The sequence below is a fragment of the Chelon labrosus genome (assembly GCF_963514085.1).
Source record: "Chelon labrosus genome assembly, chromosome: 10".
NCBI classification, from domain to species: Eukaryota; Metazoa; Chordata; class Actinopteri; order Mugiliformes; family Mugilidae; genus Chelon; species Chelon labrosus.
Genome location: NC_140360.1, coordinates 6,882,833 through 6,900,026, shown reverse-complemented (window position 1 = coordinate 6,900,026; position 17,194 = coordinate 6,882,833). Strand labels below are relative to the sequence as shown.

The 17,194-nt window shown below is 45.9% G+C and overlaps 1 protein-coding gene across 3 annotated transcripts; it reads right to left on the bottom strand.

Annotated features, from left to right (window-relative positions):
* Positions 1–8,377: 8,377 nt before the first annotated feature.
* On the bottom strand, positions 8,378–15,746 carry wdr6 (WD repeat domain 6). 3 transcript variants are annotated; one of them, XM_084552910.1, is made up of 7 exons: positions 15,313–15,746; positions 14,990–15,110; positions 14,124–14,276; positions 11,194–13,855; positions 11,025–11,102; positions 9,666–9,782; positions 8,378–9,518 (listed from the first exon to the last, which is right to left on the bottom strand). In XM_084552910.1, exons 2-7 carry the CDS (start codon positions 15,057–15,059, stop codon positions 8,456–8,458), a joined length of 4,143 nt encoding a protein of 1,380 aa, XP_084409036.1. In that variant the 5' UTR covers positions 15,060–15,110; positions 15,313–15,746; the 3' UTR covers positions 8,378–8,455. The 3 variants fall into 3 exon arrangements, with proteins under 3 accessions (XP_084409036.1, XP_084409038.1, XP_084409037.1); XM_084552912.1 differs by having other exon boundaries at positions 14,990–15,086; XM_084552911.1 differs by lacking the exon at positions 15,313–15,746 and having other exon boundaries at positions 14,990–15,291.
* Positions 15,747–17,194: the final 1,448 nt, after the last annotated feature.

Genomic DNA, 17,194 nt, shown 5'->3' with positions numbered 1-17,194 from the left:
ATGCCAACATGTCCATGAGGAGAAAATTTGCTCGAGGAGCAAATGTTCACTTGCTCTATAACCCACCCACTGACAGGTGGCATGATAATAGGATATTCAGTGTTATTCACATCATCTGTAAGTGGTCATAATGTTATGGCTAAGCGATGTGTGTTGTATGCACCCTTCCAAGCACATTTTTAATTATTCTAAAGTGAAATTCAGGGCCCTACTGATTCTTAAGTCATTAAAAATAAATCTTTGCCCCACACAAAAACCATCAATGTAGTAAAAGATTTCAAATACCTGCACAATGTTCAAAAGTTCAAACCCTAAATGCAGTATTTTAAAACTGATACACAGAGATTTAACAGAATGCACATATAATCTCATTCATATATCTAATACTATACAAATACAAATCTCACTGCACCACTGCTGACTAAATAATGAGATTGTTTGCAGACTCCCCCGTCCTATCAGCAGGAACAGGGACCAACTGTCCCGTCAGTAGTGTATCTGTTTCAAAAGCAGCAAGAGGTTTCTGACGCGTTCAGCTCGGCAGCGAGGAGACTGGTGCAGCGGCAACTCGAAGAAGGAGAAAGTGAAGCTCCGAGAGAAGCTGAGGTTGGTGACCGGACGCAGGGGCGGGAGACGGGCAGGACGGGGAGCCCGACGCTGAGGCAACACCCTCCTCCTCGCCCGCAACCCTCTGCCCACTCCACCTGCGCAGACAAGGGTGACAGAAGATCTTTGGGTTAGGGCCCATTGGTATGGCAAAGCTGGAAGGGTGTCTCCATTCAATTAAATTCAATTCAATTCAATTTTATTTATATAGCGTCAATAACAATACAAATCGTCTCAAGACGCTTTACAAAAACCCGGCCTGAAACCCCCAGAGCAAGCCTGAAGGCAACGGTGGCAAGGAAAAACTCCCTTTTAACAGGAAGAAACCTCGAGCAGAACCCAGCTCATATGGAGGGACCCATCTGCCTAAGGCCAGCCGGGTACAGACAGAAGAAAGAGAGAAGAGAACAGCAAAGAGAGAAGAGAAGAGAACAGCAAGATAAACATACATCTGTCATAGATACACATATCTGACTAAAGCGTACATGTGGAATCTTATGATACAAACTGATGATGTTACATGACAGTTTGAAAATGTAAGAGGAATCATAGGCAGGTTGGAGAATTGTTCATTCAGGTAGGAGTGGATAACTGCAGGATTCCATGAAGACTGGGCAGGCTGATGAGACCACGACAACAGATGTAGTATAGAGCTCCACAGGAAACACACAACTCCAGGCCAGAGATACTCACAAGAAGAGGGGGGAAGAGGGGGGAAGGGGGGGGGGGGGGGGGGGGCACAGCAGTAAACATTCTACATAGTAATAGCACAGAACTGCATGACGAGGAGTAGATAGGAAATTAGAGGGCAAGAGCTCTGTGCCAGAGAAAAGAAAGTGGAGGATGCGAGAGAGGAGAGAGAAGAAAGAAGGAGGACATGTGTTTGGTGCATCGTCCCCCAGCAGCCTAGGCCTATAGCAGCATAACTAAGGGATGGTTTAGTCCAGCCCTAACTATAAGCTTGATCAAAAGCTCCATCACAGCTTCACTCAACTGGACTTTTCTTGTGAACTGCTGCCTTGAAATGAGGTCGAGTTTTTTAGTGTGATCACAAGAAAAAAAACATTAAGGACGGCGCCCTCTTGTGGTATTCACAATTAGTAAAGTCCGAAAAACTTCCTTAACATCTGAGCTCAGGAGTTGTGTCGTATTTGCAGATATTTTCAGATACTTCAGAGGTGAGCGGTAAGTTAATACACCAATCAGGCCACAACATTATGACCACCTTCCTAATATTGTGTACGTCTCCTTTGTGCCTCCAAAACAGTTCATCAGAGAATGGACATGGGCCTTCTGAGGGTGTCCTGTGGTGTCTGGCAACCAAATGTTGTTAGTGGGGGGCCTTTGGGTGCTATGGGTTGAGGGGAGGGCCCTCTGTGGATCATCCCACAGATACTTGATCAGTTTGGGATCTGGTGAATTTGGAGGCCAAGTCAACACCTTGAGCCGTTCTTCACGGTTTTTGTTTTCTTTTTTAAGTTAAAGAGTGTCGTGTGTGCCTGTGTTAGGCTGCATCCTGCTGGGGATGGCTGCTGCCATCAAGGAGTGTCATTGCTATGGGGTGGGGGTGCCTGGTCTGGTCTAGGTGGGTGCTGCATGTCTAGCAGAACATTGAACTGTCACAAGATCGTCAATGTTATTCACTTCTCCTGTCATAATGTTGTGGTTGATCGGTGTATAATATGATTTAGTCGTATAGAGTTTTCTTTTTAGGAGTTAACAAGTGTCAGCTCTTGAATCCAAAGCATTTTGTGTATACGGTACAACTTCCCGTGTTGGAATCACAGTTCCTCGAGTCCCATTTTAAGTTCCTCTCCCTGTACATCCAGTATAATAGCGAGACCCTTAACCTGAAGCAGCTAATTGGAATTCAGGTGGATTATTTACACCCGTGCTTCTCCTTTGGCCTTGTGTTTGTGAAACCAACCCAGCTAAAACATTTAAAATATTAATGTGTTGCACGTGGTAATGGTAATCCATTTAGCATTAATAATAAATCCAATCTGTCTTCTACATGACTTAAATTAGTTAGTTATAGTGTTGTTTAGTAGGCTAGGGTTCATGTTATCCAGTTGAGTAAGGTGACATGAGAGCGGTTACATAAATACATGTTAGTATTTAAATAAAACTGAAGGATTGGTATAACACTACAACATGAACCCTTGGAGGGATCTAGAGACGGACTTATTCTCCAGTTAATTTAAAACAGTTAAAATAAAACATTATCAAAGGTGTACCTGCGTTGTTCTGAGGAGCCACCAGAGCTGGAGATGGAGTTTCAGAGTCCATACTTGAACTTTCTTCGTCTTCCTCCCGTCTCCCACGATAAGGAGTGGACGGCGTGGGCTGAGGAGCAGGAGGAGGTGGAGGTGGTGGAGGCGGGGGAGGTCGAGGAGGAAGTGGTGCGGGGATTGAGGTAAAGGAGGATTCAGAGAGATCCAAGCCCCCCCATGGTGTCATGGTGGTGTCAGCGAGGAGGATGGTGGTGGTGGTGGTGGAAGGTCCTGGTTTAGGCTGAGAGGAGGAAGAGGAGGAGGACGTCTGCTGCTGCTGGTTGAGTCTTCTGTTATTGGTCTGGTGGTGGCGCTGGAGAGTTGACTTGGCTGTATATATTAAAACAAGAATGAGTGTACATTTGGTTGATTTGAGCGTCAATAATAAGGTGACAGATGGTGTTTGGATGGAGTTTTCTTTACAAATTCACTCAAACAGTGCTGCCTCAGTGTACTCATGGATATATTTTCATTTTCCAGAGTTACGCATCAAAAAAACCTGCATTTGTGCATAATGAGGATATCAGTCATTCAGTGTGAAAACCATCAGTAGATGGCAACAATGACAAATTCACATTTAAATAACATTATAGCTTCTAAGTGTAGGAGTTTAATATTTAGCTCCTGGCAATGCTTCTACTTCTACGTCTACAGCTTCTACTGTACTTCCCTTTGTTTACTGCTTATGAGTTGAGTTGATTACCTGTCGCTTTACTCCCTGATGAACCAATGAAAGGCAGCCGTTCACGTGACATTACCAATCTGAGAGCCTGAGGGCAAAAAAAAACAAAAAACAGTTGAATCAACATGCTCCTAGCTGACGCCAAAATACGTGCGTGCGGTTTCTCAAATTGCTGCCTACTATTACCGATTACTTTTTCCAGTGTTTAGTTTATAACTGTGGCAGTGGCATGACTACTTATTCCACACGGAAATATCGAATCCATTGTTGGACAGAAGCCCAGGTTTGGTTCAGACATTTTGACGTTTTCCAGAGAAACTCCAATTGACGAGGTTGACAATTTTGGTTTTGGGTCAAACGTGGAGGTCTTAAATGGACTGAACCTGTAACAGCATCATGAGATAATCATTTCCACTTGTCCTATCATTTTAGATAATTCTTTTTAATTTTGATCGTAAAAATGACCTGTAAATCTGCAGACCATGCATTAGCATCCATCCCAGGCAATCGGATCACAGGTGGCCAGCTTAAAGCACAGGTGTGAACACGCCGTATTTGAATGACGGGATCTCAGTTCACATTTGGAGGTGGTCTGCATTCCTGTTGTAGAACACAACTCGTCCTGGGACCACAGTAAAGAGCAACAGTGGTGCTCTTGTGTATACATTCATTCATTTCTTGTAACCGCTTGTCCTCTGGAGGGTTGTGGGGCGGTTGGATCCCAGCTATCACTGGGCGAGAGGTGGGTCTATCGCAGACAACCATTCACATGCATGAGCTTCGTGCAGAAATGAGATAATTATTTAAGATCTTCCAGAAAGCGAAAGTTCCAAAATATGCATCATCTCCCCAAGTCATGGTGCACACACACAACAAACAAGCTGTACATGGGAGATCCATTAGGGACAGCAGCTGCTCCTGATGATGTTGATGATTATTTGTATCCAGCGCGCTAAACTCAGATCGTGGCATGGGACGTGTGGAGACGCATTTCAACACCAGGTGTGACCACAGATATTAAAAGCTAGCCACTTGGAATCCCTGAGGCCAGGTCAGACATTAATGCAAAGTTTGATTGGGTCCTTTTGGATCCACCAAATACCTTGTTCCAGATTCAGACTGTTTACACATGTTATTTTGTGCAAACTGCAAATGGGGTAAACCTGTTCAAAAAACTAAGCTGAAACTAGGGCAACTGGACTTGGTGGGTTGCTTGAAGACAAACTTCCACCCTGTCTTCACTGGCTTTTAAATTAAAAAAACTTTTAAATGAGGAAAAAAGTCCCAAAAACATCCTGATCAAAAGAAAAGAAATCCTTAAAAAAAGGAGGATATCTTCTTGACACCACGGTTTTACAAAGCAAACATTTCACAGCGTAGACGACAGGGTTGTCAGAAGCAGTGAGTGAGTGTGTATACCTGTCTGATGGATGTCAAATGTTACTCTTCCTGCACCGGGACAGCTGCACTCTTACGTCGCGTTCTCCTGGGTTAAGCGAAACATCCCTCACACACACTCACACTCACACACAGGTTGTCGAGATGATGCAGGGACAGTTTTTCTCTACTGGCACTTCATCGCTGCAGATGGTGAGGATTTCTCAGGCTCGAGTCCATAAGTTGTTTCCTCCCTCGCCACATGTTGCTTGAAGGCTGAGGGGATGACTCAAAAACGCTGCCTTTCCATCAAACTTAAAAATCCTGGTTTTGGACAGCATCTCATCTCACACTCATCAGTCGGCCTGTTTGCTGCTTATGTAACCCAACAGAAATCAGAAGCGACACTCAGCGCTGCAGGTGCCTTTCCCTTTCTCTGTCTCCCCCTCCCCTTTTCTCCCTCCTCACCTTTCCCTTGTCAACACTGGGTGCTTTCACTCTCCCTCATCCTTTCTTCCCTTTGTGAGTTAGTGGTGGCTACAGAAGGTACTATGGGAAATAAGATGCTGGAAGCTTTCATTCTCTCTTTCTCTCTTCAAGTCCATCCTCTTCTCCACCCTCTAACACTGCTTTCCTTCCTCCCTCTTCCTCTTCCTCTTCCTTTCTCATCTTTCATTGCGAGCGGCGGGCGGTGAGATGGGTGCTTGACAAAAAGCAACGTGAGACGAGACTGAAATATTAAAATATTCATGGATACCTGCAGTCGGGCCCCTTCACGGGATCTGACCTCCGTGCAACCCTCAATGCACACACACACACACATCTAATTTAGCTAATGTCAGACATGCACCGATCAGGCATAACATTATGACCACCTTCCTAATATTGTGTAGGTCTCCCTTGTGCCTCCAAAACTCATCAGAGAATGGACACAGGCCTCCTGAGGGTGTCCTGTGGTGTCTGGGAACAGAATGTTGTTAGTGGGGGGCCTTTGGGTCCTATGGGTTGAGGGGAGGGGCCTCTGTGGATCATCCCACAGATACGTGATCACTTTGGGATCTAGTGAATTTGGAGGCCAGGTCAACACCTCGTGCTGTTCTTCATGTTTTTTTGAGTTGTTCCCAAAGAGGTGTTGTGTGTCTGTGTCTGTGTCAGCCTGCTGCCATCAGGGAGTGTGATTGCTATGGGGTGGGGGTGCCTAGTCTGGTCTAGGTGGGTGCTACATGTCTAAGTAACATCCACATGAATGAATACCAGGTCCAAAAGTTTCCCAGCAAAACACTGAATTGTCACAAGATGGTCAATGTTATTCAGTTCTCCTGTCAGTGGTCATAATGTTATGGCAGATTTTTTTATTTAGCATCACAAACACACAGTTGCATTTCCAGCACTCCTGAACACATGATATGGACTCCCGGAGTCTTCACCCTTAAAATAAATGATTTATTACATGAGGCCTTGCAGTCAATCCCCAAAACTGAAGTCCCCACAACGTGAGTAACACAAGTAACGACACACACACACACACACACACACACACACACACACACACACACGCACATTTTATCTGACATGATTTAAATCCATGCAGTGAATCAGCACACTTCCTAACCTACAGCGTATGTGACATTTAACGTGGCGGAGGGTGAACGTTCCGCGGGCCGTCTCACACCTCATCTGACACGGCTACATTAGCATGCCAAGCAGACGCACGCACGCACGGCAAATATGCAAATAATCGAGCGCACAGCTCCCATATATCAGCGCGCCACTTAAGCAGCGCTGGCATTTCTTTACACAAGACATTCGTCTTCCACACTGCTGAAAAATGCACGCCAAAATGAGCACGGCCTCCTCACAGCATGAGTGGGCATGGTTATACCGTACATGTACAAATCCCCGGGCGAACACACACACTCCGCGCTCACCCTCTTGACTTGTTTGTGTACATAACGGAGTCCCAGTACAAACAGAGTTTCAGAAGCTGTGAGACAGAGGCTCATGCTGTACCAAGCAGTCAGGCCTATGCGGGGGTTTCCATCGTTATGACCATTATTAATGGGACAGTTTGCAGATAAATCTTACCAAAGCTTTTGCACCAGTTCCACTGAAAAACCAATACACCGATCAGCCAGAACATTATGACAGGAGAAGTAAATAACATTGATCATCTTGTGACAATTCAATGTTCTGCTGGGAAACTTTTGGACCTGGCATTCATTCTTGTGGATGTTACTTAGACATTTAGCACCCACCTAGACCAGACCAGGCACCCCCACCCCATAGCAATGACACTTCTTGATGGCAGCAGGATGCAGCCTGACACACACACACACAAAAACGCTTTAGGAACAACTCAAAAAAACATGAAGAACAGCACAAGGTGTTGACCTGGCCTCCAAACTCACTAGATCCCAAACTGATCAAACAGCTGTGGGATGATCCACAGAGGACCCTCCCCTCGACCCATAGGACCCAAAGTCATGTCAATCACTGACACCACAGGACACCCTCAGAAGGCCCATGTCCATTCTCTGATGAGTCGCAACTGTTTTGGAGGCACAACGGAGAGCTACGCAATATTAGGAAGGTGGTCATAATCTTATGCCTGAACGGTGGTGTATAGTCCAAAGCATTAGATATACCGTGGAGCAAAGTGAAGACAGTCTTTAAGTGGAGAAAATGTGGCAAAACAGTGACATTATCAAGAACGGGACGTCCCTACGAACTCTGTGAGTAAATACTGGTCACGGGGGCCAACAACAACAACAGTGAAGCAGCTGCAGCTCTGTCTGGTAAGAACTGGTTGTTGCTCAAGTCACTCTGAGCTGGGACAAGGTGGCAAGACGCATAGAAGATTAATGTTTTGGAATAGCCCAGGTAGAGTTTGAATCGTTTAGAAAGTCTGGGGGGGGGGACTCTGGAACGTGGGTTTCAGTATCAAGGTTGTTAAATCTTATAATAAAAGGCACAAATCCTCGAATATGTTAACAGTCGGCCTGGACTTGTTATATATCCACTGTATCATCATGTTGTCCACCGGCCTTAAGTCAGTCGTGACTGGTTTGTGGGGGCATATGTAATTGGAGTAGGTGGATTATATATAAACCACAAATTTAATCATTATCTGGATGGTTTGACTGGGTTCTGTAAATCCGACGATTTGGTTTGGTCTGGTTCATACAGAGTCCCAAGGCTTACCTCAAAAACAATAAAAAAGGAGCTTTATTTCCTGGCAGCATGTGACGTAACACACCATATTTTTTTTTTTTTTCATGTACTGCCTGTGTCTTACCAGGAGAAACAACTGCAGACACACGTCGCTGCTCAAATCGATTCTTTCAGGCTCAGTGGGCTGCTCTATAATCTGCAACTCAGTGAGTCAAGTTAAAGTGATTACATTTCACTTATACCCCATAAGTAATAAGAAAGATGAGGAATAAATTATCTTTATTTAAAAAAAAAAAATAAAAAAATCAGCAGTTAAAAAGGTTTTCATGTCTCCTCTTAATTGTTTTCATTTCATTTCCTCTGACTTGTTTTGGAAAGTCACTTTAACTCGTTGGTTCATCTTGTCCTTTCCAGTTTTGTCTCTTTTCTCTCCGTCTGGGTTCCTGACCCGTAGCAGCTGGAAGCCCTGTCCACAGACCAGCACCCATCCCGTCTTCTCCGTCCTCTTCCTGCCCTCACAGGAAGCTTTCAACCCTGCCTCAGTCTTCACCTCACTCGCCGTCTTATCTAAACCGTCAGTCTCTGTTTGACTTCTTGGATCACCACTTGTCTCACCACTTGTCTCCACTCCCTCTTTATCACAGGTCTCACAATCTGGGTCACCTGTCTCCCCCGCTGCCTCAACAGGTTCTCCTCCCCCGGCCTCGTCAGCCGGCTCCTCATCCTTATTAAACCTCCCACCTGTCTCACCCTCTGTTGTTAATCCTGTCTGACTCCCTTTTCCTCCCCAAACAGCAATCTCCTGCTCAGTCTCAAATCTTGTCGTCCCCTTTTCATCTCCTTCCTCCCCCTCCCACACCGCGAGTCCCGAAGCGTCCGCAACGTGGCAGCACAGCGCCGCACTGTGGCCGACGCCGGCGCTGCACACCTTCCACAGGCAAACCCTCTGATCTGAGGAAGTGGAGACCACGAGGCCTGGCCTCAGGAGCTTCAGGGCAGTTAGAGGGGCAGCGTGAGCCAGAGGGACGCGGGACTGAGAGCGGAGATGAAGCTGGAGCTGCTTTGAGTGTTGGAGCTGCAGCAAAGTCTGGGACTCAGAAATCTGAGAATAGCCTCTGCTCCCCTCGGCCCTCCCATCTTCTGGGTACTGCACCCTAATGGAGGACACGGTCAGCTGCCCATCATCCCCGCCGCTAGCAACAGTCACCAGGCAACCGCCCTCTTGTTGTCCCAGTTTCTCTGCCCAAACGGCCAATGAGTTGACGCCGCTCTGGTGGGCGGGGATGTTAAGGCAGGGGGTTGGTGGAGGTGCAGGACTGCTGGAAGTATTGCTCCCAAAAGATAAAGCTTTGGTCAAATCCCACACTGCAATTTTCCCATCTGTGGCAGCGCTGAACAGCAGCGTGTACCTGAGAGGAAGGCACAGCAGAGATCATCTTTACTTTATTATATTTGACTTTTAAATATTTATCTGCCAATCTGTTCTTTAATACAACCTAAAATCTTCACAAGTTTCCACAAAATAAGTTGAAAATGAAAATTAAAGACAAACCCACCTGTTGCCTTTGTCATCTTCCAGGGTGGAGGTGGCGACGCTGAGCACGCAGCGCTGGTGGTGAAACGTCTCCCACAACAGATCAACTCGACATTTGACTTCGCTGACCGAGAACAACCTGGAAAACACAGTGAAGGCGTGAGAAAAGCAAAGAAAAGTTAGAAAGATCAGAGATCAGAGGAAAAATAAAATGACACAAGAGCTTTCAAGATTGACAAAACACAGGATAAACCCCATCGCCTTTATGTGGATTAAACACATGCATCACGTGCCTGCACAAGTTCTATAAATGCAATAAAGATGGAAAGATCTATCACATACAGTGGCACTTAAAAGTAGTTTGTCCTGAAAGTAGACAAAGAGAAGCCAATCAAACTAATGAAACAGAAATATTATGCTTGTGTATTTATGTATCCAAGAAAAAATCAGTCAGCTTCAAAGACAGACCTGGACCAGATGCAGCAAAACAGGCCTGAACAAGAACATTAGTACCCCCATGTTTCTCCAGACATGATGCCTCTCGTTTAAACCAAATAATTCTACTTAGGTCTCATCCATCTACAAAACATTGTCCCAATAGTCTTCTGGCTCGTCCACATGACGTTTAATAAAAACTGCAGACGGGTAGAAACGTTCTTTTTGCAGAGCAGTGTGGTGGATTCATGAACATTAACATTAGGAAATGTGAGAGAGGCCTTTAAACCTCTCAGACTATTACGTGTCTTGCTTTTGGATTGATCTTTGTGGGCGGACCAGTCCTGTGGAGGGTAACGGTCGTCTTAAACCTCCTCCATTTGTTCTCAATCTGTCTGACTGTAGATTTAGTTGATTCCAAACTCTTTATATACGGTTTTGCAACTTTTTTCCAGCCTGATGAGCAACAACAGCTCTTTTAAAGAGGTCCTCAGAAAGCTCCGTGTCCTCATACACTGTCATCAAACATGTGTTGTGAAGATCAAGTTGTAATAAATGTCTGTTTTTTTTAAGAAGAAAGGGGAACTGAACGCCACCTGGGTCTCATCACACTGATTGGAAACAGATGAACTCTAATTTGGACTTGACGAGTCTCTTTGTCTAGTTTCAGGACTTCTATAAGTAATCCGCTGATGTTTTGAGTCATTTTTATGTAGAAAGGTGCAAATATTTTCAAGCGTCAATGTATATGTGGAAATATATTATTCATTCATTCATTTTCTGTAACTGTTTGACCTCTGGAGGGTCACAGGGGAGCTGGAGCCTATCCCAGCTGTCATTGGGCGAGAGGCGGGGTACACCCTGGACAGGTCTCCAGTCTATCACAGGTCATAAAGATCATTTATCTGCTCATGAGGAGCGCTTGATTTTCTCTCATCACACCGACCTGACAGCACCGTCACTGCAGGACAGAGCCAGGAGAACGCAGTCTGAGCTTTCATCCACCACCGCTACGGACATGTACCTAAAAACACACAGACACACAACAGCTAAGACTTAATCAGAGGTAGATTTACAGAAAAGCTATAGATCGTGATTTTATACTCGGAGCTCGCCTCGTCTCTGGGTCCATTTTCACCGTCTTGTGCCGGTTCCGCTTCCTCTCCCACTGGTCGTCCAGCCGGTGACTGGCCACCTGGATCACCTGACAGGAAGGAGCCTGCAGCTGCCCGTCCCAGACGACCAACAGGCGGTAGCACTCTATCTGAGCCCGGCCGCCGGCGGACACAAGCAGCGCGGAGAGAGACTCTCCCTCTGGACGCGTTATAGCGGCCACCGTGCGAACGCTCGAAATGTGGTCGGTGATAACTGAGAGAACTTTAACGCTGCCGGACGCGGGATGCACAGCCAGGACAGTTAAGCTAGTGTCCTCTCCTCCTGTCACCATGACTTCCCAATGAAATTTACCTCGTTTCACTTCAGTTTCAGTTTGATTTGCAGTAAAACTCGTTTGAATCCCGTTCCCAGGCTCCTCTATTCTCCCTAGCCTGCACACGCAACCGATTCCTCTCCCGTGGACGCCCTCTCTCAGATCCCATCCTCCGGTCCTTCCTGCTTTTTCGGCCTCCTCTCCGGGGGGTTGCGAAGCCAGCACAGCCCCCTGCTTGATGAAGACCAAAGCTCCGTATCCGGGCCAAAGCCCTTTGTGGGACGGCCAGAGACTCCAAGAGCGGTGCCCCCCGCCACAGGGCACCGCTAACAGCCTCTCCTGCTTCACAGGGTCCCAAACCACAAAGTGGACAGCGTGGAAGCCGACGATGGCAAACCTGGCCTCTCGTCCCCTGTTTTCCTCTTTTTTCTCCCCTGCAAACTTTTCTGTCCAACTCGACTGCTTTGCCTCAGACCGATTCTCACACTCCTCCTTCACCTCATCCTCTTCATCGTCCTTCTCCAATGGAACTTCAGGCTCGAGAAATAAAATCCTCTCCAGCCACTCCATACCCTTACAGGCCCGCTGGACTCTGAGAACCTCCAGCTGAAGACCGTCTTTGTTCTCTACAGTCTCCCCAGGACTACTCCGTCTACTCTCTTGCACTCTGCAGACCCTCACACAGCCGTCCCTGCCAGTGCTGTAGAGCAGCCCTTTGTATTCACATACTGAAGTTACCCCCTGTTTCCCATGCACGCCAAACAGGCAGCTCAGCGGCTGCAGCCTCATGTCATGCACTTCCTCCTTCGCCACCATTCTTGAGTTTCCATCATCGCCTGACTCCTTCTGCTCAGACTTTTCTCTCTCCTGAAATAAAAGCAAGGACCCTCTCCTGTCTCCGCAAACCCAGAGCACCTCCCGCGGCCTGGAGTGGAGGCCCACCGCGGCCGTGAGCCAGCGCTTAGCGCATGGGGGGAGGAGGAAAGTAGGAAGAGGATTAACGCTAAGAACTAAGGAACAGTTTTCATCTAGTTTTACGTCTAAACGCCAGCGATGGACAAGCCCTTCAGCGCCAGACGCGAGCAAATGCACGCCGTCTTTTCCCTTGAGCCAAATTAAACTGTGGACTTTCCCCGAGCCGCATGAAAGCAGAATCCCACGTTCAGGTTGAGAAGTGGGAAACACCTGTAAGGACCCGCTGAGGTTTCCAACAGCACACAGGTGAACGCTGTCAGCTGACTCTTTCACGCTGACGGTGACCGTTTCCATCACACAGTAGGACTGAAACTCAGCAGTCCCCTCCCATATCGCCTCCCACTTCCCCTCGCTGTATTGGCAAACTCTTCCTTTATCAGTGCAAACCACAATTTTACTCCGACTCCAGCTTGTATTTCCGTCCTCTCCTCCTGCTAAACAAACTGCTTTAGGCGCACCTTGATCAGTCAAAAAATTCAGGTCAGTTAGCTTCTCTGTTACTACCTCTTCCAGACTCTCCTCCTTCTCCTCGCCGCCTTCAACTTGCCACAACCTCACCCCTCCATCAGCGCCTCCTGTAGCCACCCATCTGTCTTCATCTCCTGTTCCCTCACTGACCGCCAGCCCACGAACCCCGCCTGCTCGGTGCCCCTTCAACGTGCGAACCACCTTCCCACCTCCGGCCCAGTCCCAGACTAAACAGGCCCCGTCTTCCCCGGCACTGAACACTCTCCCCGGGGAGAGGCGCACCGAGAACACCCTGGCTTGGTGTCCGTATAAGACCCTTAAGCAAGCCGCGTTCAAGTCCCCGCATTTCCCTCCGGCGCCGCCTAAAGCGCCAACGTCCCACACCCGCACGCTGCGGTCGTCAGAGGCCGAAGCCAAATATCCTTTCTCCTGGAGGTAAGAGATGCTGAAGATGACACCGCTGTGGCCCAGCAGGCGCCGCTCAACCGGAGCTTTGTGCTCGGAATTAACGCTTTCATCTCCTCCTCCAGGCTTCCAGATTATCAGCTGGTTGAAAACAGTCCCTCCCACTAAGACTGTATCAGCCCAGGATTCATGTACCAGAAGGAGGGCAGAGTACAGCAAACACCCCTCCAGACAGGAACGCTGAACCAGGGCATTTCCTGTGACCACGTCCAGGAGGAGAGCGCTGTTGTGGGCTACAGCCACACAGAGCAGCGACTGATTGTCTCCAGAGAGCCAGCGGACATCCAGGGCCCAGTCCTGCAGCTCCATGAGGGGTCCCGGGATCTCAAAGTGGAGGCGATGCCCATCTTGGAGATCAGCACGTAGCCTCACCAGTCTCACAGCCTTGCCTCCGAATACGGCGAGGTCGTAGAAGTGCGGCTCTGCGGTGGAGCTCGGCCCTGGGGAACGAACAGTCGAGAATTTATGCGAAGAAGCGTGTGGAGAAACACAAAAACAACAATTAACCAACAGGAATTGAATGCACCACATCCAAAAGTACTTTTAAATTTAGATCACCATCAAAAGAAGCGATCATTCACTCAACACTTGCTTGTCTATTGCTTTTCATTCACACTGGCTAGTAAGTATTTATGTATTTATATAGAAAGACAGGCTCCTTGAACACAACACGAGACAACAGTGAAATAAGCATCTTCTTCTACTTACCATCTTTCCTTCTCTGGCACAAAGCGGCTGAGCTTTGTGCCGGCTGACTTCTTGGCCTTATCCCATGGATCCTGTGGTGCTGGAGGACACTGAGCGAGGCGCAGGCTTTAGGACGAGGCTGGAGACTGTACACGGACAAGACCGGACCTTCACCTTGAAGAGAGTATGAATATGTTTGTGTTAGGCAGACATTTAGAGGCTTTTTACATCTGCAATTAAACAAATCACTGATGGTTATTGACCAAACTGTATTAATATATTTAAATATATGTAATCTTGTACAGTTTTTGTTCTCTTATCTTATTCTATATGAAATCTAACTTGCATTTTTCAACCTGCCTGTGATTCCTTACATTTTCAAACTGTCATGTAACATCATCAGTTTGTATCATAAGATTCCACATGTACGCTTTAGTCAAATATGTGTATCTATGACAGATGTATGTTTATCTTGCTGTTCTCTTCTCTCTTTTCTGTCTGTACCCGGCTGGCCTTAGGCAGATGGGTCCCTCCATATGAGCTTAAGGTTCTGCTCGAGGTTTCTTCCTGTTAAAAGGGAGTTTTTCCTTGCCACCGTTGCCTTCAGGCTTGCTCTGGGGGTTTCAGGCCGGGTTTTTGTAAAGCGTCTTGAGACGATTTGTATTGTTATTGACGCTATATAAATAAAATTGAATTGAACTGAACTTACCCTGCTGCTGTAACACCTACATTTCTCCAGGGGCAACAATAAAGTCTCTTATCTCAAAAAATAAATAATAATAATAATAATAATAATAATAACAAAACGCTTATCTCTATGAGTCAATGTGAAAAAACAGTGACAGACATTACAAGAATAATCACCTGTATGCTGGTTCCCATCTCACCTGTTAGCAGAAATGCATCCTGAAGGAAATCCAGAGCTGTGACTGGAGCTACCAGCGCCGCTGTCTCCATCTCTTTATAACTATTTGACAAGTTTCACTGAAGGCACATTATGAATGGTGCAGGAAAAGATAAAGAAAAAGTAAATATAAAGTCATATTAAAATATTCCCTCAGTGAGAACTGTCACCGTTAGCCTTCAGGTTAGCAAAACAAGCTAACAACAAGAGCACTTTTCGTGTTATTTTGTAAATAACAGGACATAAAAAGAAAGAAAAAAAACTCCTTTTCATGGTAAATAACAATATCGCTTCATGTTTACTTACGCAAACCACCGAACACTGATGAAACATGTCTCAAATCCGCATTAAATTGTCTTTAAATTAGAGCCACGAAGTGAAGTCCAGTCCCCATGTGTTTCTATCAGGTCGTTCCGGCTCCGTTTCAGCCAATCACGTTTCACTACTGGCTTCGCGAACGCTGATTGGTTAACAGGAAAGGTTTGCCGCGTTTGTATTGGTGAAAACTACACATGTGACCGCGGAGCTGTGCTGCTTTCAAGAGCTTCCTGTAAAAGTGGGTTAGTGGCCGCTGTCGTGGACAGTTAAGTTAAAATATCCGATGGAGGAAAACATATTCTTTGTTTTTTATCCCTGAAACTGTCGCTGACACCGACTTTGACAAACTAGTGTATGCACCATCTTTCTAACCTTTTCAGTCACGTTTTACTACGGGATGTGTGCAAAATGTATTATGTGTATTATTTAGCGTGTGGGCAAGATTCTTGTGCAAATTTACAGTTGTAAGTTTATTTGTTATAATTGTGGGGGGCAGTCATGTGCAGGAAAATATCTCTAAGTTAGGACAATAAAAATGTTTTAAATTCAGTAATTTTAGAATAGTAGCCGAACCTTAACCCATTTTTAATCTGTATAGAAAATGTGGTATCTGTAATACATCATTGTACAACGATCGTACAGCCACAATTTTTTCTTCCCACAGCTAAAACATGTTGTACACATGCATTGTTTTGTGTAGTTTTATGTCTTAATGTATTGTAGTTAGGCAGACGTGAAGAACAGTTTCTCAGCCCAACAACCTCTCTGCCTGAGTTTCAACCACATCAACAATTTCAGTTAATTGTTGATGTAAATGACCTACCTATACAGGATGAGGTAGATGAGAAGTGCTGGCACAAGATCATTGGTTGCTTTCTGTTCCATAAGCCTGTAGTGAATTGGGTAAAAGGGGTTTTGTCCACTCTGCACATTTTTCATGGAATACTCATTCATTCATCTTCTGTAACCGCTGTGAAGGGTCGTGGGGGGCTGGAGCCTAGGAGGACAGGTCTCCAGTCTATCACAGGGCTAACACAGAGAGACAGACAATTTAGAATCACCAATGAACATAATCAGCATGTCTTTGAATGGTGGGACGAACATGCAAACTCCACACAGAAAGGCCACTCAGACTGGATTCGAACCTGGAACCTTCGTGCTGTGAGGCATCAGTGCTAACCACCACACCACTGTGCCGCCCAGCATGTTGGAGTTAAAAAGTATTTGTAATGTATTTAAAATGCATGCTTGTGATCTGCTTGTTATGTATTTGTATACAATTTGCACATCACTGTACATAATATGTGTATATTCCATAGTTACATTCCCTATTCCACAGTCATTTATATTCATATTCATATTTCTAATCATATTTATATTCCATTCCTCTCTAATTTAGAATAAATATTTTTTTCCTACTATTTTTTTAATACTGTATTTAAAGGGGTATCCCAGAGAGCTAAAACAAAACATCGCTGCACTGTACAACTTGTGTTCTGCACTGACAGTAAAGACTATTCTGCTCTATCCAAGCAGAACAGTCAGACTATGAATCATAAAACTTTACAATTAAAGGCACATGTGAGACACAAGACACTTTTAAAGAACAACAACAAAAACAATATGTACAAAAACTGTGATATAAATGTTTGAAACTTTCCAGACTGTCCACAGTGGATGTAAACATGTCTGTAGGAACAAAGTGGGTGAATCCTGGACTGTCCTCTGGAGTCAACGGAGCAGGTGGGGGAAGAGGAGGATTTTGGCCAAACTGTCAAAATATCAGGAACAACTCACCCCTCTGTGTGAGACAGTTGGGACTTTAGGAAGCTCCTGCAGCCAGAGACTGCTGCACCCACAGAGCAAGAAG

Coding starts and splice junctions, on each gene's coding strand:
- wdr6 (XM_084552910.1), bottom strand. CDS start 15,059: ATGGAGACAGCGGCGCTGGTAGCTCCAGTCACAGCTCTGGATTTCCTT. Junction 13,856..14,123: donor GTGCCAGAGAAGGAAAGATG/GTAAGTAGAAGA, acceptor TTCGTTCCCCAG/GGCCGAGCTCCACCGCAGAG. Junction 11,103..11,193: donor AAAATGGACCCAGAGACGAG/GCGAGCTCCGAG, acceptor GTGTGTTTTTAG/GTACATGTCCGTAGCGGTGG.